At 38.3% G+C, this 23,776-nt stretch overlaps 1 protein-coding gene across 12 annotated transcripts in view; it reads right to left on the reverse strand.

Annotated features, from left to right (window-relative positions):
• SOX6 (SRY-box transcription factor 6) overlaps positions 1 to 23,776 on the reverse strand; it is a 372,602-nt gene that overhangs the window by 98,474 nt on the left and 250,352 nt on the right. For 11 of the 12 annotated variants that reach the window (XM_080404703.1, XM_080404708.1, XM_080404705.1 and 8 more), the window contains one exon: positions 662 to 785. In XM_080404703.1, the coding sequence (XP_080260829.1) occupies positions 662 to 785 (124 nt within the window). The remainder of the gene's footprint in view (positions 1 to 661; positions 786 to 23,776) is intronic. The other variant, XM_080404702.1, reaches the window with a different exon arrangement.

A 23,776-nucleotide genomic window follows, 5' to 3' on the forward strand; every position in this document is an offset into this window, starting at 1 on the left:
AAATAAGGTTGACTTTTATTTACTTAACTATCTTCCTACATTGAATTCCTTTGGCAACATGTCTTTAAACATTTAAAGCCCTGTTTACAAGGAGGCTCTGAAAGTAGCTTCAAACCATTATATCCCTAATTGAATTCCCCAGGAGTCCTGTAAACTCGGAGGAAAAAAGAATGAAATCATAACATTTGCTAAATCATCTCAAAACATATTTCACTGCAAGGTTATGTGACCTGTTACAAGTCTGAATGATGACTGGGATTGAACTACTGCAACCTTTTATTATTCAGATTAAAATCAAACAAAAGAGTAAGAATTTTGGCACAAAAGACAAGTATAATGAAGATAACAGAATTAATTACAGATACGTAGCTTTTGTATAATGACACAGGGCAGAGCAGATGCAAATTACTAGGCGAGCACACCATTATATTTAGAGCAAATTATTTTGTGGGAAATAAAGGTAAAACCATCATGATGTTCAATAACCAGATTCCACCCACCTCCCTCAAACCAGAAGGTTTTTTTAAGTGGAGTTGCAAAAAGTCCACATTATTTCCAACCAGCTGCACCTGTTGCATATCATCTACATGAGACAAATCACACAAGAAGCTACAGTTAGTATCTTAAAATGTTAAATACCTTCACATCCCTGTCAGCTTACCTGGCTTGTAAGTTATTCCTGGGGGAAAGAGGAATCCCTGCTGGGCTGCAGCAGCCGCTGCCAGCGTCCGCTGGTCGTGTGGAAAAATTGGGATCATGAGCGGAGGCATGTGACCCTGAACCTGCTAAACAGAAGAGAGCCTCTGATCAGAAATAGCACAAATTTGTCTTGACAGGTATTTCTCCAGTACTGATAGTGTTCTTGTGTTCACACAGTCCCACAGAACCTTCACCTTAATGTAATCCCTGCCAATTTCACATTATCACATCAAAGCCCTCACTAACATTGTTTTCCCTCAGTGTCAAAGGTGTAACAGTCTCAGTCAACTGCATGTTTTCCTACTTCTTCCTAGTTCTCTCTCTTTTCTTTTTTTTTTTTTTTTTAATTTATATTCCCTGTCCTGGCACAAGGTAAAAAGGTACAAAACCTTTCCAACATACCGTAGGTTCTTTAAAAAGAAGAATGATACTTATTTCTATTTATGTTTCACAAGTTTTCTCATCTTTGGTCCCAGACAGCAGAGTGACAAGCATTTTAGAAGTAACCTAATACTGCAGCAGCTACTTTGATGTTCAGATTTTCATGTCCTTAGGGTAATTTTAATTCTGAGGCCTTACAACATTGTATTGTTCATATATATACCAACAACTCAGGTATGTTATTTCAAAATCTCACCACAGTATTGAATAGTCTTCTAGTCTACACCCCAGCTCCTAAGATTTAAGGCTCCAACATCTTGGCTCCCAATTAAACTAACATCCTTTGCCATACATACCTCACTATAACATATAAATTGCTTGTCTGCCTAAGCAGTTTTATAGCTTTATGCACTATCATGTAGCTGGGTAATTATGGCACTGTATTCAGAGACCATTTCAGAATAAAACCTACTATATCAAATTTAATTTGACCTTAATAAATGTATCAAAAAGCACAAACATGCAAAAGCAAAAAATTCTTCACCTTATACAAGCGTTTGTATTCAACATAAAGAAAATGGGAGATGTGATAGACCCATGTCTGTTAAATCCACATGTTAATTTCCTAGTTCCTTAATTTATGCTACACGTGTTTCAGAGACAGGGACTAGGATCACAAAGAGTTTTTATCCATCATTCCTTAACCCCAGAAGTACCCAAGGGTTTGACTATGATTTTTCTGATTAGTAGTTAAGCAAACATATAATGCTTTATACATCAAAGCTAGTAAATATAGAAAGAAATTGGGGGTTTAGGCAGAAAAAAAATTTTTCCCTCATCCCACCATAAATCAGTGGCATTAAATACTATTAAAAAGCTAAAGTATGCTTCAAGCATTTTTTTTTTTTCATTTAATTCCTAAAAAACTTTTTTGGTCAAATCCCATATGTTGACCTATGACATTGTTTAAATAGTGCCAAATTTTCTTGTCATATCCCCATTACTTTCACAGCCATTGATGCAGTGCAGAAATGCTACTGTGTGTGTCTATGAGGGTTAATTTACCAACAGCTCTTCTCTTGGGAAAGCTCTAAGATGTAGGTTAATAAAGGTCAAGCAAAAAATAAACACTTTACAGTATTTTTTGAATCCATTTCTCAGGAAAATCAACTTATAATAAAAAGGTCTTTGTGCAATTACTGCTATGGCACTGGGGCGTGAAAGAAACTAGCTTTGAGCAGCTATTTCTCTCATTTTAGCTGAGGTAAGCCTGGCTGGGCGTTTTAGGATCCGAGTCAAACTTGCTTAGATTGGAGTTGATCCCCATGTGCCCAGCACAGGCATTTACCTCTGATAAAACCGTGCTAGTTTTGCTTTGTGGCGTTCCTTCACACTGGCTCTACAGCACTACAAATGAATACCACAGGCTTTGTCTGATGGAAAGAACTATAGGATATATTGGAAGAAATGCAACACAATGCAACTTACAGTCATTTTCAGTAGTTCCCAACTACAGTCTAATCCAATGGGCTCAAAGCTTAAGAAATATCCCTTAAGAAAGTCAACCAACACACAGAGAAAGTATTTCCATGGGGTTGCAAAGGTATAAGACACGAGCACAATCCCCAAGACACAGAAGAGATTAGAGCAAGTGCTGTGGTTAGAGTGATGCTGCATCCATACCCATAGCAATACCTTACACTGTAGCGCCATAAAAATCATTTGAAACATAAAATAACCAAATCCTACAGTGGTTATCTCCCAGTGCACTCTTGTGGAGTTGGATCCACTCCACCATATCCAAAAAAGATCATTTTTTAAACTCTCAAATAAAAGCAACTCTGCAAGTGTACAGGATTACAGTTCCATGTTCTGGCTACCTGCTATTCTTCCTTGAAGTGCTACTCTGAATGCTGGATCAGGTCCTTAGCCTGTACTAATCAATGTAACTTTTGCTAAAGGTGGCTTACATTTGGGAGTGTAAGTTTGCATATACACTTACACCAACTGAAAAAAGCCCATGCCAAAAGGCAACCATTCCCTCCCATGGATCTTCCCTCTGCCACATATTCAGTACTATTTCTAGGCAAGTGTTGGTTTCACCCAGAATTATTTTATACATAGGTATCAATTTTCAGCACACGTCAACTGAAAAGCACAAATAAGAATTAAAAAGGAAGAGAATGTACAAGTGTCACTGGTCACCGAATTCTTAAAGCAATTAAATGAATGCCAACAAACAGTAGTCACCTTAATTTTTGACAATTTATTTTCCTGAGGTGGTATAACTATTATCATTAGTAGTAGTAGTAGTAGTTGTTATTATTATTATTATTTATTTATTATTTATTCATTATTATTATTTTACTGAGGGGGAGAAATTAGGAGGAGGGGTTGATTGGTGTACTTCATAAAATCGGCTACATGCCCAGAAATTTTAATTGCTGAGATGTTCCTCAGGTCTTTCTGAAAACCAAGACTGTAGCAGATGCCTGAGAAATGCTCTGACTCCGTCTCTCCCCATTCGTAAAACCGGCGCATTGTTGGATCGGCCCTTTCCCCTTTTGTCTCCTCTGTGCTAAGTTGTTGATGATGCCATTTTTTGCCATCTGCCCCAGAGCTTCATTAAAGATACATGAATGGACTAACTGGGCTGCTGTCTTGTGAGGAACAGGTGCTATTGTTTGTCCCCGAAGACTTGCACTAAAGATCTCACTCAGAATACTTGAGAAAGAGCATCTGCAGCAGTCAGTCAGAGAGTAACTTGGCAGAGCCCGTACTATGGGCTAATATGCAAACAGTGACACTCAGGGGGACTCATTTTCTCTTTCATGAAGATTTTTTTTTAGGGGTTTTTTGGGTTTTTTTTTTTTTGGTGATGGGTAGTAAATGTTTGGGTTTGAACAATTCTGCTAGTCTGTATCTTTAACTGAACTGTACAAAGCCTGGAGGAAACCCAAGTATATTCTTTCCAAAATTCACTTCTGCAGACTCGAGTAAAAACGTCTCTTATATAAAGCTACCTCGTAAACTTAATCTTTGCTTCTATACAACAAGCTCAGGTTTAACCGTGTTAAACATGAGAAGCCACCAAGATTAGGGAACTCTTAAAAGGTAGTGTACCATTCCTTTAATATCCCATCACAACTCTGATGGCCCTTGGGAACTGATTACAGCACTTCCTTGCCTGAGATCTAAGTCAGGAAGCAACTTTAGAGCAAATCAGCCCTGATTAGTTCAAGAAGCAACTTCCAATTTGATTCTCCCTGAAATAATAAAAGCTGGTGGCCTGTTTGATAAGCTGGGCAAATCTGCAGTGCTTTGTCCCGCAGTCATGTGAATGCTAATCTCAGAAGTTGGCTGGACAATCCTCCTTGTTAAAAAATCATTGATGGTTAGCGTTGTTGCACGGAAAATGGAAGCCAAAGCGGTATGTCATACAAAGATAATGCCTTGGATGAAAATGATCTGCTTCTTTTATGTAAAGGAACACAGCACATTTAGGGACACTAAGGAAGAGCGGGTGTTCTGTCTTTAAAAACCAAAGCTGCCTCTACAGCTAACGTTGAGGCTGGGGAAGTACGGGCATTCAGAGAAAAGGATGGCAGCACCGCAAGCGAAAAGGCAGCTCACACATTCCTGCTTAGCTGCGAGGATCACAGGTTCCAGGAGCAGAAGTAAATCCCGCCCTATAACGGTGGATTAATTCCTCACAAACTTTTCAAGATCAGACTTGACAAGTTGCCTTTCTGTTGCACAGTTTACTCCAGTAAAGGGGAAAACTGAGTGCCATCTTTTTGAGAGACAGTAAGCACCAGCTTTCTATTTTATCCCTTCCATAAAGCTTTTTCTTTTATTTTTTATTACACCCAGCACTAATATAAAAGTGTGTGATAGGCAAAAATGCCCTAATTGCCTAGAATAATAACAAGACTATTTAAAACCACTGCCCCTCACTTCTTCCACCAATAAATCTCTGGACCCTGTTCTCATCCTGTAGAAGTGTTGAGATTTGGATCAAACCTAACAGACTGCTCCCACGCATGTTAGCTGAGAAACCAATCTTTGAATTTACCAGACTGACTGTTTTTTTTCTTTAGCACAGGATGCACAGTGCCTTTTGTCCTTGTGATGCTGCAGCCCCTGTGAGAACCTAATTCCTTCACAGGCAGGTTTAAACTTTCCATAGTTTAAACTTAATTTCTATCTAAGATTTTGTTAACTTCTTGAATATTTGGGATAGCCAGACTACAACTTTAACCTGTCTGTGGTCATTAGGCTTTTAATTTCCATAGTAAAAATGTGTTTGAAATTTTCTACTCTCTCAATTAGAAACTACAGCGTAACAGAAGAGTTTCCAGGTAATGGCAGTGTACCAGGTAAGAATGTGCATTTCCAGAACAGTCACAATATCTGTTTACATATCATACATATTGTATAAACTTACACATTACACATAGAACATAATGGCTATACGTGATAGCTCAACAGGTGACATTTTAGACTGATTCACTTAAAAAATCTTAATGGCCATGAAAGCAGTGTTCGTGCCCCCAGGACTACTAAGTTTTTTAATGCCCTGCATATTATATGTATTTACCTCATCTGCATTTTAAATAGTCTGTATGCAATACCTGGCACTATAATTTTTATACCACCATTGGAATTTTATTTTTTTCAATAACTAATCTTGGGTTTGACTGCTCTTTCTAAGAGAAGAAATATAAGTTCTGTTAATTTTAATTTTATTTTGATTAGGTTATTTTGGTGACTCTGCAAGAGAGCAAACACCACGTTGCACAAAGAAGCAGGGGCTTATTCTATGAAAACTTATAGATGTGAAAATTAGTGGGATGCCTTAAATGCTTAAAGGCAGCTCTGTATAAGATTAAGGCAGGCCTGGGCCTAAGTCTCCTCCCAAAAGCTGCCAATGTTGTAATGAACTTGTGCCAGGACAAAGCTCTTTTCTGGTCCCCAACATGATCTGTTTTGAAAAACTGTGGAAGAATTGTGGTGAAAAAATGAGAAGGTGTCTTTGGCCATAATCGAATGGTCCAGCTGTTTTATTAGTGCCGTTCTGATGAAGCAAAGGGCCTGCACGGCTGGGTTCACTGGCCAGTTCCGTCATAAAGGGTCTGGTGACTCTGCGAGCGCTGGCTGGGCCTTTTGTTCTGAGCTCAGAAATGGAACTGATAAACTCTCAAGGCTTCAAATTAATGCACCATCAATGCCTAACATCCTCTAATGTAAAGACAATAGGTGAGAGTGGGCCCAAGCACTTTAAGTGAGAAATCCCCTCTAGCTAAATAATGCCAGGGGAGCAACTGTGATTCCGCATGAGGAGGAATGGCGACTGAAGGAAGGTGGTCTCCAACGCACCAAAGTGATCACGCAGGCACTGCATTGTAGCTAAGACACCAAAAATTGCATTGACATAGCTCCCACATTGGAAATTATTCAGACTACTTTCTGCTCCCGTTAGCAATATAGAATCACTGGAGCTCTATCTATATAGGGAGGTATATTACGTTCTAATTTATCTGCCATCTAATTATCTACAGTCTAATTGAAAAATATTTCCTCTCACTGAAAGTACATGAGCCACAAAGAAAATGTCTGCCAATGAGATCCCAGGGGAAGTGTTGGCAAATAAACTGCAAAAAAGATACCATAGACTTGCAAAGTGAGAACATTTCATATGGGAAATACTATGAAAAATATGTAGCCCACTACTGAATTTGTAAAGGGATCGTAACTGCTATTTTCTTGCTTTTCCCTATCATTTTTTCCATTTGTCCAATGCTTCAGCACGATTTGGTGATTTAAGACTACTGCAGCGGCCACAACATTAATGTGAAAATTGCAGCCATGATCACAGAGCGAGACAGAGAATCCTTATTTTCTATTTTTTCTTCCTCACTACTTTGAAACTTTAAATGAACTAAACATAAATTTCATCTACTTGGGAAATAAAGAAGGGAGCAACAGAAAAACACTACCAACCACACTGAAAACAGAACAGTTTTAAACACTAGCTCTCATTTCATTTCCATTAGCTTCTCATTGTATTGCCCTGTTTTTATGTAGCTCCTTGACTACCTGGAAATACAGAATTCAAGTAAAGATGATCTCATGAAGTTAAGAGTATGATAAATGGTAATTAAATCTATTTAAATTGTCTGTATTTTAAGAAACTCTCACTAGGAGGGATGGAGAACATCTCTGCTATAGAGAAATAAATAAAACATGTTATGCAAAAGTGAATTTATAGTTCATTTGGAATTAGAGATCTACCACCTTTTCAATCCATACAAATGCATAATCTTGTCAATTAAATATTATTGTTAAGGTCTAGTAGTATGTTAAAATCACTTTAAAGTGCAACTAAGGAAAATTCATGTGTGTTTATTACTCCTTAAGGGTCTATTAGTGGGTATTTTATTCAGATTTGTGTTGTAAAATCTGCATAAACTCAGCATATTGTTATACCCATGTGTGCATTTGTTTGGTTAAAGCATAACAGCAAATCTCTATTTCTGCAACTTCTGGAAAAGTCAAGAGAACTAAAACAGTCCTGATTTTAATCAGATACAGACAGTTCTCTCTACAGAAGTGAAGAGTTGACTATTATGCAAATTGTCACAGTTAGTGGTCACCAAGCCACCACAGAAGACTGAGCAAGTCAATTATTTCAGATATTTCCAAAGACTAGTGAAGATGTATGTTTCTCATTTGCACCTTGTCTTATTCATGCCAAAATAAGAAAAATATTGCAGCCTAATGATACTTGTTGATATTTTATATATGGAAGCTCCATTAGTTCAGCTCAAATCTAAATATAAATTATGTCAGAAATTCTTCCTTATTAGCTTATGTTTTTATGGTGATATCAAAATGTGCAAGATTTTTGGAGTACATTGAAATTTCCTGTTGACGGAAAAGTTTAGAAGAAGAGATGCTTTAACATTTGCATTTCATATTGGTGCTTTCAAGCAGAGTTTTCCCCCCACACCCTTTCAAGACAGAGATCTTTTTTAAATAGTAGCCGTCACTGATTATTAACATGAAACTAATTACAATGTACAGTATAAAATAGCATCCAATGTCGCAACACTGATGGTTGCTAAAGGCAGGATTGTTTTCAATTTAAAGAACAGCTCCAGCAGAAGTGGGAACGAAAACAGAAACGTCTTTCAAAGCCTTTGATCAAAACTCCTTCTGCCCTATAGAGGTAAAAAAGGTACAAAAAAAGAGCAGGTTGGGGGGGCTCTATTATATTAAACGAACACAGAATATATATGAAATCCAGGGGGTCACTGATGCTAACATCTCTGCCATTTACTTCACTACAGGAAGAATTTCTTGCTGATCAGCATATTTTTTTTAAAGCCTTCTGTATTTTCACTGATGGAAGATTTGCAACTATATTGTACTGTAACTATAAGCAGTTGGCGCTTTTGAATACTCTACAATTATTAGTTAATTCAGGCTCAAAGACCCATTCAGAGGACACTATTACGGCTACAGTTTACACAGGTAAATGCTCAAAGAGGCCTTGATTTCTTTTTCAGTTGCAGAAGCGACATTGCATAGCGGATAGAAACCAATTCAGTTGTAATCCGCTGCTTGTAACATTTACACCTTGCTGTACCGTTGTATAAAAAGCTACTCAAGCTGCAGAGCTATGGCTAATGAGGGACACCCTCTGCTGAAAAATCAGAATTATTTTTCATTCATGCTGAAAAATCAGCTTTTGAGCAGGCACGTGCCAGCGCCACACAGCTCAGCCCTCCAACGCTTGGATGCCGGCGGGACACAAGGGTGGAGGTGAGTCACAGGTGCGAAAAAGGAGACACCTTTCCCATCCCACCCAGTCCCATGGCTGCGTTCTTCAGGTGTTCACTCCTCTGTGAATTTGCTTTTCTTTATTACAGAGACAAGTGTTGATGGTTTTTCCTCAAGCCTAAATGGATAATATTCAAGAGACTGGGTCAGAGGAGATATTCACATCTAGTGGGAATATTTTTGTTTCTGTATGATTTTGAAAGCAATCGAATGCAGAAGAGTAACCTAGATAACTTCCAGAAATCACAGTACTCTTGTGGAGTGTCTGGATCGAAACACAAAGGCTTATCAAAGGCAGTTACATAGAGAACTAGTTTAATGCACAAAACTCCTGTGTCTAGAGATCAAAGACAAACCAGAACACCGACTGCATGCAAAAATTATTTTGTTCCATCTCTTCCTAGGATTCCTCAGATTTTCACATGACCTGACCATCTTTACTCAGAAAAGGCTCTAAGCAAGCCGTGTGTTTGCACAGTATGACTGAGGTGATGGCCACCGCTAGGTGTACAGGAATTATTGCAGATTTGGGAGTTTCTGAACTTCCAGCAACATACACACAGCCTGCTTTCTTCTACGCCAGCCGTGCCTGGCTCAAATCAGTTACATTGGCTCCTCAACTCTCCACAGCATTTATGATTCATCTACAAAAACATTTTGAAAGAACATAATCATTAAAAAGGTAAAATAAGGAAGAAAACGAGGAAACTCGTATTTAAAATTAGCATTAGGTATTTCCTGTGCAACTTTGGGTGTTAAAACCCCAGCAACAGCTACACTTCAGACAGAAATCCGCACTGCTGTGGCTGCCTTTGCTGCAGAGGATTCTGATATTCGGGAAGGAATGCCAGTCCTCCCAGTTTCTGGCTTTCCCCGGTTTGTCAGGACTCCAGCGTTACATAAAGCGCACTCTCGGCTTGCGAACAGATCCTTGCCATGAATCCTATGATCACACTCACGTTAGAGTGACGCTGCTTTCAAAGTTGGGCTCGACTGTCGGTGGGAGTCAACAGCACAGAGCCGAGCAGCAGGTCCCTTCCCCTCTGCTCGCCGACCCTGCGCCAAGGGCTGGCTCCGACCCCAGCGCGCCGAGCTGCGGGGATGAAATGCACGGGCAAATCTACATGGAATGAGGGGGCCGTAACAATGACCCTTTGTCCAGCTGTGGCTGCTCCCCCCTCTGCAGCCAGGCCTTATCTGCTCAGGAAATGCCTGCTTTAACTGACAGGTAGGAGATTAAATCTACAGCTGCCGAAACACAATCTCCGCTCTGTTAGATAGGCTTTCATTGTAAAGCACTACAAACACATAATTTGTTTATGTTGTACCAGCAATCTTTGACAAAGCAGACTGTCTAGCTGAGACAAATGTGGTTAAACCCATTTATTGTATTATTTCTGCTACACAGAACAAGCTCTTAAAATGTAGAAACTAGACAAGGCACAAAGCTCTAGCTGTCTAAAGAAATCAAGAATAGATGACTTCTTGTTACACTAGCCCCCTTTACACAGCGTAGCATGCTCCCTCCTGGAAAACATCCACTGTGATTTCTTTCTTTTCTTTTTCTCTCTCCCCCCTACCCCTTTCTATTTTAGAGTGGGTAGTTCAATGATGTTTATGTTTCCAGGTTTTAAAGTTTCTTTTGTTTTCTTTAGCATCAATAGACATAAAATAACTAAGTCAGTCAAAGGATGCCTTCGGATTTAAGAAACAAGCGAATATTTTTGAAAGACTACATCTCAGGGAAGGAATAATTTTCCAGACACACTGTCTGGTCTTCCTGACTTAATGCACGCTCAAACAGAAGTTTTGCCTGACTAATGAATGCCGGACTGACACCCCCCACCCCCCTTCTCTCTGTTTTTTAATCATCAATCACATATTTCTCAAAACATTACTTCATTTTTGTTACACCTTCTGCCTTATTTTAAAATAATATTGCTGGCTGTTTATTTCAAATGAAAGGCATAGGGAACTGATGAATTAAGTGTTTATAAATCTGAGTTTTCAGATTGAAAACAACCTTTTCCATAATGCAAAGGCTTTATAAGAAAAACCTGTCTTTTAGCCTTAGTTTCTCCTGGCCATATATTACTCCTAGTAAACCCTCCCGCAAGAACTAAATGGGTACTATACATAGAAAATGAGAAGGGCAATGTTTGTCTTGCAGGAGGAGTCTCAGAAACCCCACTCAGTGGAGCAGGACATCCTCTTGAGCACAGAGCGTGGCCCATACCAATCTCTGCTTTCTATATTTAAGACACTGTTCTCCGGCTGATCTGCATATGCAGCTCCAATTAATGTTACTGGGAGTTGTGTGCACACACAGATGTGCTTAGCGACTGGCATATTAAAACATCCCTTCACTCTGATGAAATTTAATAAATTAGTTTTCCCAGCGTTATTACTAAAGATGCTCAATAAGGAAGATCTTGTAAATCACGGAATTGTTGCTCTAATGGTTAACCATAATTAAAAGGAAAAGAAATAGGAAGAGTTGTCAACATCTTAATGTTTTATCATTCACATGACTTCTATGATCCTCTTGACTCTCCCGGGGCATTCTCTTACATACTTTTTTGCAGCATGTTGGGTTCTGTATTATTTTATTTAACCTTAATCACAGCATTCATCTCTGGATTTGAGAGGAAACTGTACGGAGCTACCATACAAGCTGCCACTCAGAACATTCAGTTTGGCATAAAATTAAAAAAGTATGCAACAAACTGGCTGAATCCATAGGGAATCCCTCAAACAGCATGGATAATGAGGGGAATCCATAACAGACATAAACAAATCCAGAAAGATGTCTGGGGCCAACATCATTATGTAAGATATATGCCCAAGATGTATGGACATACGTTTGAATGTTCAAACTCAGCCTGTATTAGATTGATTGAATCTCAGCATGGGGTTCAGTTAATAAACAAACCTTGCCTATGGAAAATATTTGGGGCTGAAATCATGTACTATAACCAGGCACCTACGACATGTGGCACTAAGATGCTCTCCTATCTCAAAGCTTTGTTAAAACAGGATGGTAAAGAAAATTAGAAATCCATACTGTCAGAGGAACAGATACAATTTTCAGGTTAAGTGGCACCACTCTAAAGACAGTTGTTATCCACAGACTGTATTTCAGTCTATGCACCAGGGGCATATGAATAGAATTCACATTAAAAATTAGAGACCAGTTTGAATCTTTGGGCTTTGATTCACACTTCCCATGTTTTTTAAATATGTTACCCATATTCTCATAAAGGATACAACAATAATGCTAGCAAATCTTTTTGGTGATTATTAATTTCACTGTAGAATAGCTTTTTTGCTATGCTTGGCTTGTTAAAAAAATGCATTTTGCTCACCTCAGGGTACACCATTAGCCTGCATATTTGCTCTTTTCCTTTTTTCCAGGTTTTGTTTAAAAATTCTTCTTAAACCTGTATATTAATCACTGCTCAGAGGGTGAAAGAATTTGCAGGAGCAGCTGAAGTGCTACTTTTTTCCAAAGAAGGAACTAGTCAGTGCTGGCACTTTTTACATACATTGGAATAGGAATGAAAGAAACACAAAGAAAGGGGGGGAAAAATTAAGAGTAAGGATGAGGGCTGACTTGGTGGCACAATCAGAGTCTAACACATCAGTCTAACATAATAAAATCTTGCAAAGCCATGAGCCAAAATGAAATGTCCTAGTGACAGACAGATCCAGAAAGCAAGTTACCCTTATCGTAATTTTGGTCATCTGGTCAGGTAGTAAGAAAACAAAAGAAGGACCTCTGCAAAAATGCCTATCCAAATAGACTTCCAGAATCAGGGGAGAAAACAAAGAACTGCTTTCGATAGCTCTGTGCAAAGCCTCACAGCTGTGTTTACCTGTAAGCCACTGTGCTCCCCTCTGAAGCTCTGTTTTCGGGTTCAACTGTATAGGGAACAACTGCACAGTATAGCAGTACATGCATTTGTAGCACCTTCGTTCTTCTGCACTACGTCCCCACATGGACAACACTTAAGTACGCTGAGTATGCCTTTGTGGAAATTCATTTAGTCGCTAGGAGTTTAAAGAGTATGTGCTATGGAAGTTGGTCTGTAGTACGTGCCATTATAAAGTCACACATCTTAACAAGCAGAAACTTTCCTATTAGACATTTTCTTAAAGAGAAAGTGAATGTCTCTCTCTCTATATATAAGAATATGTAAGTGTATAGACATGCTTATATCTTTTATAAAGAGAAAACCATATCCTACATACATACACACATGTACATATATAATGTACAGATCTGTGTATGTATATGTAGAATACACAATTATACATGTATACATATATTTTGTATAAATATTTTTAAATATACATATATATATACACATGCACAGAGGTGTATATATACGTAGAGTATGCTTTCCTCTCATTTTCCAAATCTCTTACCTGGGATTTTAGAGTTCTTAGACCCATCTGGCTATGCAACTTGCTTGCTGCACTCCTGGATAGTCACCAACTGAATTACTTTCTTGGACACACAAAACCTCAGTTTCTTAAATGCTTACTCTGGGAAGACACCCTCTATCTCTGTAAAGACATGCTTTGAGCATGATACATTCAACAGGTTTGTTGCTGGGTGAAGAAGTCAGCAAGCCAGCTGAGCTAATCATAGTGGTAGACAACTTGAGTAACAAAAAAAAGTCATTCGGAAATCCCTCTATCACTCACATCTATCCTTAATGGATTTCCTTCTGTCTCATCTATTTATCAAATCATTCTTTTCTCCTTCACTTAATCTTTTCTCTTTTCACCTTCAGTCTCCTTGCAAAACTCCCAGCACTCACTCTCACTCCATCCCTTTTGGAGGGTATTTTCTGTGCACACAAGGTACCTATCTGGCAGTAAATCCTCGTTTCTAGACCACTATTATCGAGAAAGTAATGCCCAAAAGTTGTCAATAAACTTCTTGCATGAGGAAGGAGACCACAGTGAAGTACATTTATTTGGTTTTCTTGACTTTAGGAAGGCTGTTGTCACAAATACAAGAAAAGCTTAGACATAAAAGTAGCATTGTATCAAGGAAACAAGGACGCCCAAACCCATTCATTTTTTAAGATATTAAAATCATGCTTTCCTAAAGCCCTCCTAACGCACACAAGGGTCTTCAGAGTAAACAGTGCTCCTCCCCAAACTCCTGTCTTGTTAGCACATGCTTGTCTGCTCTGCCTTTTCAGGCAAACAAGAGTTTTCAGGATGTAATTTTCCATTTGTGTGTAGATGCAGTTGTTCAAAATAAATTTTAGGTGGTTTTTTTTTTTTTTTCTTTTTCACTGTGAAAGTCTAACTCCAAAACTGCAGCAAGATAAAATACAAGAAAACAACATACCAGCATAGGGTTCCTGAGGTGTGAGGGTGACCGGGTTGAACAGGATTAATGGGAGATGCACAGACCAAGTAATCTGCACATCATTTTGGACCACATTGGTATCGTATTTTTAAAGGAAATGGAAGGGAGAGGTGTGGCATTGTATTTTAAGGAAAACAGAGGAAGATATTTTGTTTACTCTTAGGTCAGTGGTGTGCCTAAATGATTTAATGTTTAGGCCCTGAAATCTGCATCCACGCTTTATAAATAGATCGGATGTCTGTGTGATATTATTACTATCTATCTGCTTAATATTGTGGCTGAGTAGAGTAATACAGTAATTTCCAACAGGACGGGATGTCCCCGATACCACTGCCCCAGAGCTGGCTGGTTCATGTGGGACTGTACTCTCTGCAGCTCTGCCACAAACAGCAGAGTGTACATCTAAGTGACTTCAGCATTCAAATTGTATTTTTTCAGTATACGTCAACCTGATCTCAATTCTCTCTCCTGGAAGTCTGGACCGTGTTCAAATCCCTCATTCGTTTTCCATACACACTGTCTGACTGGCTTTTGCTGTTACCAGTCGCTGCTATAACCTCTGTGCTATGCATAATAAAAATCTTTCCCATCTGAGTTGTCTGCCATGGTTACTGGAAATCTGCTGTATGCAGCATTCCCAAGAGCAGGAAAGGAAGGTACCTTTACTGCAATTGGATAAATATCACCTTTGCTTTTAAAAGGAACATTTACCCTCACTGAAACCACATCTAATGGTGACTGCTAAGCTACTCCCACCCGCTCCAACTGAATATATGTTGATTTGTATTTTACTCTTTCTAGTGTTGATGTAACAACTGAAGTATATGTTTCTCTTCACTTTTCATCCCTTGCATAGAGGAAAAAAAACCCCAGCTCCCTAATAATTCACAAAACTTCACCAGAAAATATATCTTGGGTAAAAACTACCTGATCCCTGCCTACTTATGGTGCTTTTTTAACTGAGTTTGCATGTTAATGTGTTGCATGCTTTGTTTGTAAATGTGCTTCTGAAATAAATGAAGCATTTACAAATATGATTAATCTACAGATTCAGAAGCACGCAATAAGGAAACAAATTACGGAGTCCCCTTGTCCTTTTACACAGAAGCTAAAATACGACTTTCAAAACATCTAAGACTGTCTAGCTTTATTTTTCCTTTAACTGATGTTGTTTGAAATGGAAGTTTTCAGCAATCAGATTTTCCCTAAGTTCCTGATTTCAGTTTCATTTATACCAGTGTAACTCAGAAGCAACTGCAACATATGTTGTAAACCAACACCAGTGTAAACACCCTGTAGATGAGGTCAAAATAAGGCTGCTATTGTATGATTTTTAAAGCGCTCACATAGATTAATATTTTCACCCTTTAACAGATTTAGGCCCATCAGCATGAATACATGCAACAAGTTGAAAATTCAAAGTACATTTACTAGCGTATTTTATGCCACTCACATTTTTTAGTCAGACCACCCAGAGCAAAGAAAAGAAAAAACCACAACAAAAAAAGCCCTCTGCATTGTTTGCAATAATATGGAAGGAAATTGAGTGTATATTCTCTTCTTCCTGTATTTTCCAGCTAGATTAAGCTGTTGTCTTCACAATTGCCTCCCAGCTGCTGTGACTTGTGAAAACAACAGACCCTGCTCTGTTGTCTGCAGAAAGCCTGGATTGTTATGAGTAACTTTATTGCAGGCACATGAGTGTGTTAAGACTTTAAAACACGCTCAAATGTCATGTGCACACCCAGTGACGGGCAAGAATAATTATGAAAAAACAAGAATTCTATGTCTACGAAACAGTGTCAGACAAAATGGGCCATTCATTGTGTTCCTTTGGGAATGCTTGGACTCTCCAGCCAGAAAACAAAAAAGGCACTTTTTTCCTGCCATAGGCTGAATACTTAGCTTTGCCATCTGAGCCCTAAGAAAACATGGGCCCCCTCTCTAACTACTGGCTGGCCCGCACACAGTAAAAAGTATTAATGTCCCCCTTTTTTCCAGCAGTTCCCTCTGTGTAGGCTGCGGCCAATGTAAAGTCAATGCAAAGACAAAACAGTTTGCCTAACATTAGCAAAAAAAACATAACTCTTGTACAGTCTGAAAATCCCTCTGACACACAGAGGTTTTATTCTAAGGCATATCCCCTCTATCCTTCAGCAAGTTACCGTAGCTACTGTTAATGCTTTTAGCAGGTAATAACTGCTGCCTGCTGCTTGGCTTCCAGCTTTCTAGGAGTCTATGGATGAGCCCGATTGCGTAAAATTGTTAAAAATTATTATCTATATGCCTACTTCACCACTCACTGTCCCTTTTCACAACTGGTCTTGCTAAGCAAACCCATCTGCCCCCGAAAGGATTAGTACAAAGGAAAACATAAGAGGGCTTAACTCAACGTCATTTTGATAGCAGTTTTTTCCCCGACAGGTGGACCAACTCCAGCCTCATCTGAACAGTGATAAATTACAAGCAAATTAAATGCTTTTTGTGCTGTTTTAATCATAATTTCTATGTCAGAGACATAGACAGTTAACTCACATACATTTTTAAGCTAAGGAATCACATTTCTCTGTATTTTCTTTTGACCTATCTATTCAGCATATCCAGCTGAGTGTCTATGCACCTTTAAATGAGGTGACCATATCAATTCACTATTAAATCTGTTTTACTGAAACAGAAACAACCACCGCCACTTGAAAAATCCTCGCATACTACTCATAAAAAGGTGAGAATTATTTTTTCTTAATTTGGCTCAAAGTCTGAATATGGACTTGCAAGTTATTATTGAAGACATCTAGCATGGATTTTTACCTTGCCATGCTCAAAGCAGGCTAGGAAATGTGAAAACAATGGAACCATGGTTCTTGAAGGGCTCTCGTGCATCTGTGTGTTTGTATGGAGCAAGAGAAGGAAAAATGAAGGACGAATTGTACTTCCAACAATTTTATGGGTTGCTATTTTCTTCATAAGCCTTCTTACTCTGCTTAGATAACATAAGTAGATTACATCTACAGCATTAAATGGGGTTTGAAAGGATGTGGTGCTTCAACATTAGCTTCTACCCTTCTTCAGGGCACAAACTGTCCTTTCTTATTTGCACAGTGTACAAACAGCACCTAGCGTAATAAGACACTGATCCTGACCGGGGTCTCAACCAACTGTGCAAATATTAGTACTTGTAATATTAGAATAGGAGGTCATTATGGTCATCCCAAGGTAGCCCGGGGGGATACAGCAAAGATGAATGTGCACAGGTAAATTGTCCTTTTCTAGAATCGAAAGGAGAAAGGTTTCAGACCACTTCTTGTCACCCCTAATAGGAAAGTACAGGGTTACCCTCAAACATGTATTTAAATCAGAAACATACAGCACTATGAAAAGAATCATCAGGCCATCCATGAATTTGTTTTAACAATCCAACAACATCACCATTTCTCATTCATCCACTTAGCTTAATTTTCCTACCATCACTTTCATTGCTGAGGTTGTCTCTATTAAGCCATTTTTTGTGCATCATTAACTTTTAACCAGGCATCGATAGCTTTATTGTTTAAATTGCGTATGACTTTATTTAACGTCAGCATTTCTTCTGGCTCCTGACATGAAGTCACATTTTATAACTAATTAAATTGATCCCTGGGAAGCAAAAGCCACTAAACGGAATTATTCGTACCCAAGTGTCAATATATTAAATCAAAGGGCTAATGAGTTGGGTCACTGCTTCTTTTATCTGAAAGCTACTGCAGAATTCATACTAACCTCTACTTTCTGCTTTATCAATTTTATTTAAAACAAAGGTAACTAATTAATAAATTTTGATATAGCTGTAAATAATACATTTAAGCCAGTTTTTACCACTTGCTCACATGTTGTCACTTTTTTTAGGTGGAAAAAATTGCTTTGTTGATATAAGCTGTCTGAAAGTGTATTTTCTGAGCTCCCATGTGTAAAGAACATTACTGCTAGGTCATAGGAAGCTTCCAAAATGACCTAAAAGGTGTTTTGTAAGTAAACAGTTTGGAGAACTTTACAGTTTTCAGCCATTTCTATTATAGGCGTAAATCAAGATGAAAATTTCCCTCTTGGAACTGACAATACCGCCTAACGAAAGTGATTAAGAAATGACTAAATTTGTCATGTCAGCTTTTCCTATAGCTCTTGCAGCTGCTGAGTAATATTTTGGATGCTTTCACTATTTACATCTGGACACTACTTTTAAAATTCATCACCTAATAATTCATACCACTCTCAGAATTAGTCATAGTTCAGCTTTCTTTGACAAAATGCTTGTAGATGGTTCAAGAAAGCTATCTTTACTGAAGTTGTCTTCAACTAATCTGTTTACGTCCAGATTATTTAAAAATACATTCCGAAAGTCTCTCATGCCTCAAAACCACATTTTACCACCGATTTGTTTTGCTTGAGATCCAATCAATTTCTCTTATTTTATAACCTTTGGAGAGTTCCATACAGGCAAGTGCACTTCGATGCTTACTAATATTTATAAGCTATTTATAAACTATAATTATGCTTGGAGACAAAGGGTATTAAAAAGAAAAAAATATTATTAAACAAAAAGGGGTTGAGTGTCACTGTCTTGCTTTGCTTGAGCAGGGAAACAAGGATGGGCAGGAACACACCTTCTTGCTGCAGCACTCTCAAATCATGCCCTTGCACCAGCTCCTGTGAGCATGCAAGAAGGCAGAGGGCAGAATGGAGAGCCTTGGCTGACCCAAACAACAAATTTTTCGATGTGGCTTCCCATACACATAAGGAGATCAGAAAAGCTGATGAAATAACACTTTGTTTCATTCATTCATCCTCTTCCCTACAGCAAATAGGAGCAGGAAAGGAATGTGCCTGGGTTACCACCAGCTCCCCAATCTACATTTAGGGCTGCACCCCTTACGCAAAACAAACTGTAAAATTATAAACTGGTTTAAAAGAAATACCTGAGCAACCATTGAAAGCAAGGCTGCGATTGTTCACGCCGAACTAATGGTTATTTTAACACATAATGGTGAATTAAAAATAGGATGGCAGCAATGTCCCTCTCAAACTCGGTTTTGTTGTTTTACCACTAAGATCAAATGCAACACAAGGAACACCACAGATGTTTTTTAAAAATGCATGTTCTTGTGCCCACACATCATTTGCTTTTTCAAACAGTAAATTAGGGGGTTTTGGCGGGCACAGTGGTTCCCTTATAAAACAACTTTAAATAGTCACTTTTATCCATTTATAAATGGATATGCTTTGGAAGGTCAAGTATATGCTGTTGTTTCACACCACAAATGTTTTCTTTCGTTTCCAATGGTGAAATGTCATCAGAGGGCTTGACCCCACTACAGAACATCATTCAGTATCTGGGGGAAACCACAAATATGGCTGTACCTGTGGTTGGCATGAGATCATTTACAAATAAAAGATCATTTCAAAAGTAGATTTTGTAGTAGTGAGACACTAGCACCTACAAATGTTGATTAAATATGGACTATCGTAACATATATTCTGTAGTCCTTATTATTCTTTAATGTATTCTTTTTTTTCCAAACATAGAAAATGTTTGGAACTATAGCAACGTTGTCTTGTAGTTAAACTATGGGATACCGTTACTGGTCATCGAATATATGTAGATTTTTTTTCCCCTTCCATTTAGACTCCTTGGGAAAAAAGTAATATCATTTTGGTACAAATGAGGTTCTACACAAGTATTCATGTCTTTGGGAAAGACAGTAATGCCTTCAAAGAAAGTCTTAAAACACAACGGTGCTACAACTCTGTCAGCCACAGTTTCCTTGCAAAGCACAGAGGGGTTTTTGTGTAAAGAACGTTTCAGAACCATGTTATAAAATTATATTGTTGCCTGAGTTCACTGCAAACAAATTTCAGACATGATGCTGGAGATGCACTAGAAATAAAAGCTTTAAGATTGACAACTGCAACAAAATCTGCCCATACTAGTCCAAAAATCATGCTGTAACTGCTAGCACCAGCTGCATTTAAAAATGGTTGAACACAGTTGAAATGCAAAAAGAAGTTTGATTTAGAAAATGTTCAAATTCTCATCAAATACAATGGCAACAACCGTTGGCAAAACATGCGGGTATCTGAGGGAAGGAGAACAAGAGAGCATTGTTTTCCCAAAGCAATTTGGTTCACTACACATTACCCAGCTAATGTCATTCAACCAGTATTACAGTTAAATCATGGAGAAACCTATTTTTGAAGCCAAGCTACCTAGCAAAGATGCTGATGATATATTTGAGGTTCAATACTGCCCATGAGAAAACAAAACATGGGAATAATGTAAAATCTACCACTAAATATTTAGTACTGGCCAAATAAAATTGTTGGGAAACATATCTGTCATCACATACAAAAATTGGTTTAGCTTATGGGGTTGAAGATTTCTGCAAAAATAGAAAAGAATGGCCTTTACTAGGGATATATTTCCAAATTCTTTTACATGCTGTCTTTCAACAATTATTGCAAAATGGCCTAATTAATTTATTTAAACTCTGAACATTTTTTTCTTTTTAGAAGTGAGCAACCTGGAACATGTGATCAAGAAAGAAATATAATTTCTAATTGTTTAAATGCAAAATCACTCTTTTTTTATTTGACCTTTTCAGTTCTGAGCAGAAAAAAGGTATAAATACTAGTGCCAAATAGCTTACCTTTTGGGTGTCAGCATTAGAAAATATTATCCAGGATCACAAGTCCATAAGGGAATTGGAGATAGACACATAAAATCCAGTTACCACACCACCAGTTGTTTTGTGGGGGAGAAAAGTGGGAAGGGAGGGTTTGCAGATGTTAAATGCAAACATGCACATTAATAACTATTAAAATGGAAAAAGAATTGCTCACTAACATGCTAATGCCAATACTTTTAAAGATTTTTTTCCCCTAGTTTTTGCCAGTGATTTCACTGTTATGCCATTGCTGTTACTATACTCCAGTGGAAAGTGATTTGTTGATATCCCCTTAGGTCATTCCAAGATGTATGGAGCCTACAGCAATTAGCTGCTCATGTTTCTGTCAGTTTTCTGGTGCTAGACCTTCCTTTTCATGAGATTTCCCCCCACTCCCCCCCCCCCCCCTTCATTTATACTAGATGCTTGCAGTTCTCTTGCTCTGAGCTATACAGATAACAATGAAGCTGAAATGCTCGAGACCAGTATAGTATTATTTGTACTGTAGAGTTAGCACAACGGTTTCTGAAGGCATCTAATATTCTGCATGAAAACAGGCAGAGAAAATGTGGTAAGAAACATGAACTATTTATGCAATTTTTTATGATTTATGTTGGCAATTTTTTGCATATGATTTTCTCTGAATGTGAGCTCTCGGTTGCCTACATACCCGGACACAACTAGCCTATGTGTGAATTTCCAAATTGTTGTTACATTCAAAATTATTGATGCAAAATGCAAAAGGACAGACTATCTTGATCTCTTCAGCCCTTTGGAATCTGCATTTTAAATTCTGCATAACTGTATATTGGTGTGCATCTATCAACTTTTCTCACCAAATTTAATAAAACCAGTATTTTATTATGATTACTTAAAAACGAACAAATTTGGGGGATCCACATGCCAAAGGTGCCATAAAATGGAGGTGCAAATTTTTTAACCCCAGTTGGGTGCCTCATTTGCAGGTGTACTTTGGAATTAGATCTCTCAATGATTTCAACTTCACCTGAAAAGAAACGGTTGGAATAAATTGCTCCTGCCATAAGCTGCACCCTGAAAGTTGGTGGAGTAAAACCAGGCTGGTCTGAGAAGTATCAGGACCTTAAAATATGTCAGTAAGATGCTCAAGATAATTTAATAATATTTAGAAAGCAATGATCGCATTGGATTTCTGTGGCAAGTTGAAAATATATCTTTCTGAAATATACATAGTAGTTATCTTACACGAAATTTATTTTCAACCGTTCCATGAGCGAAGAGAAGGATAATTAAAAAGCAGACCTCTAGGAAACTTGGTGATTTCATTTTGCAAGGATTTGTACAACCACTTCTTTATTTTTGTGTTGAATTACTCAAAGTGAATCAACAGCTAGCAGATCCAAAGTCAGAAAATCACGCCAGCCTCACATGAAAATCGGTCTGCGGACATTTACATATATTCTAGTTAAGTCTGAAGCATGTAAATTAATCTTACTAAGGGTGAAATTAAAAGAATTCCAGCAACAGATTAGTATTACTGGCTGAAAGAGTAGTAGTGACAAAATACTTTTCAAGTACTGCCGAAAATGCAGAAAAGAACTGAAGGCTTAGACACACTCACTAACAGGCACAATTAGTGATTTTGTTTAGTGCAAACAGGCAGGAAAACAATTTTTCCAGGCCACTTTCCAAAAGCCTCTGAGAATACAGCCTTAAGTGAGTATAGTTTTTCAGGAAGGACCCCAAACTTGAAGGCAGGTACAGGGTAAAAATACTATCACTAGTGAAAAAAATAAATAAATGAACCAGTGATACTAAAAATTAAATGAACCAGTGATATTTCATCTCTGTGTTTATCTGTGTCTGTGGCATATGGCTTTTGTACTTTGCATGAATCACAACGAAGCATCACATCCAAAAGTCAAGAGGCAAGTTCGCGATATATTTAAAAAGAATTCACCAAAATGACTTTCTTTCTGTCAACTGCTCCATTCAAAGGCCTGAATGAGCAGGCTTTATAAATATGGGGTACTCATGGAAGCCTGCGCAGCCAAGTATGCCTGCAACCAGATATTTCCTATGTGAATAACTAGACAGGGAATTTTCAAAGGCTTGTAGTAAGCAGTTTCAGCAGCAAATTCTCTCAGCCCTTAGTCACATGTTCCTTAAAAGGAAATCATTAGCAATCTAAAAACTCCCTTTATTCAGTGTTTTCCAATGTATGCTCAGTGTTCTGAGACACTCTGTAAGTGATATTAACCTATGCCTGAAATGGCAACCAAGGAGTTTATACCTCCTATAAAATACCATATACGTACGCTGAAGATATATTTTGTACCTAGCATGTTCCCCAGCCCATGTCTTCCACGCCATTCAGACCCTACTTAACAGATTAATGAAGCCACGTTCTAAAACATTTTAAAGTGGTCTTCCGAGCCCGGCACTCAGAGGCAGGTTATCTGTGCTCATCCCCAGCTCCACGGGCTTCCTGCGAGATGCCAAGCAAGTCACTTCAGTCTCTGACTTTCTTGCCTCTGAAAGAGGGTAAATAAAGCATCTTTTCTGCAACCCTTCTTTTGAGTCTTATCTAGCAAGATTGTTCAGTTCTTTAGGGAGAAGGACATCCCTTGTTTCTCAGAAGCGATCGTGACTAAAGAGTCTAAGGTCATTCATACCATGGCAAAGCCTCCAACACATTGAGGGGGGGTAGCTCTACTCCAGTACCGTTCCAATAGCCTCAGTTCAGCTCCATCGGTGCCTTGCAATTCAATATTTGATATTTCAAGGG

This window comes from Falco punctatus (assembly GCF_963210335.1).
Source record: "Falco punctatus genome assembly, chromosome: 10".
Classification (NCBI taxonomy): Eukaryota; Metazoa; Chordata; class Aves; order Falconiformes; family Falconidae; genus Falco; species Falco punctatus.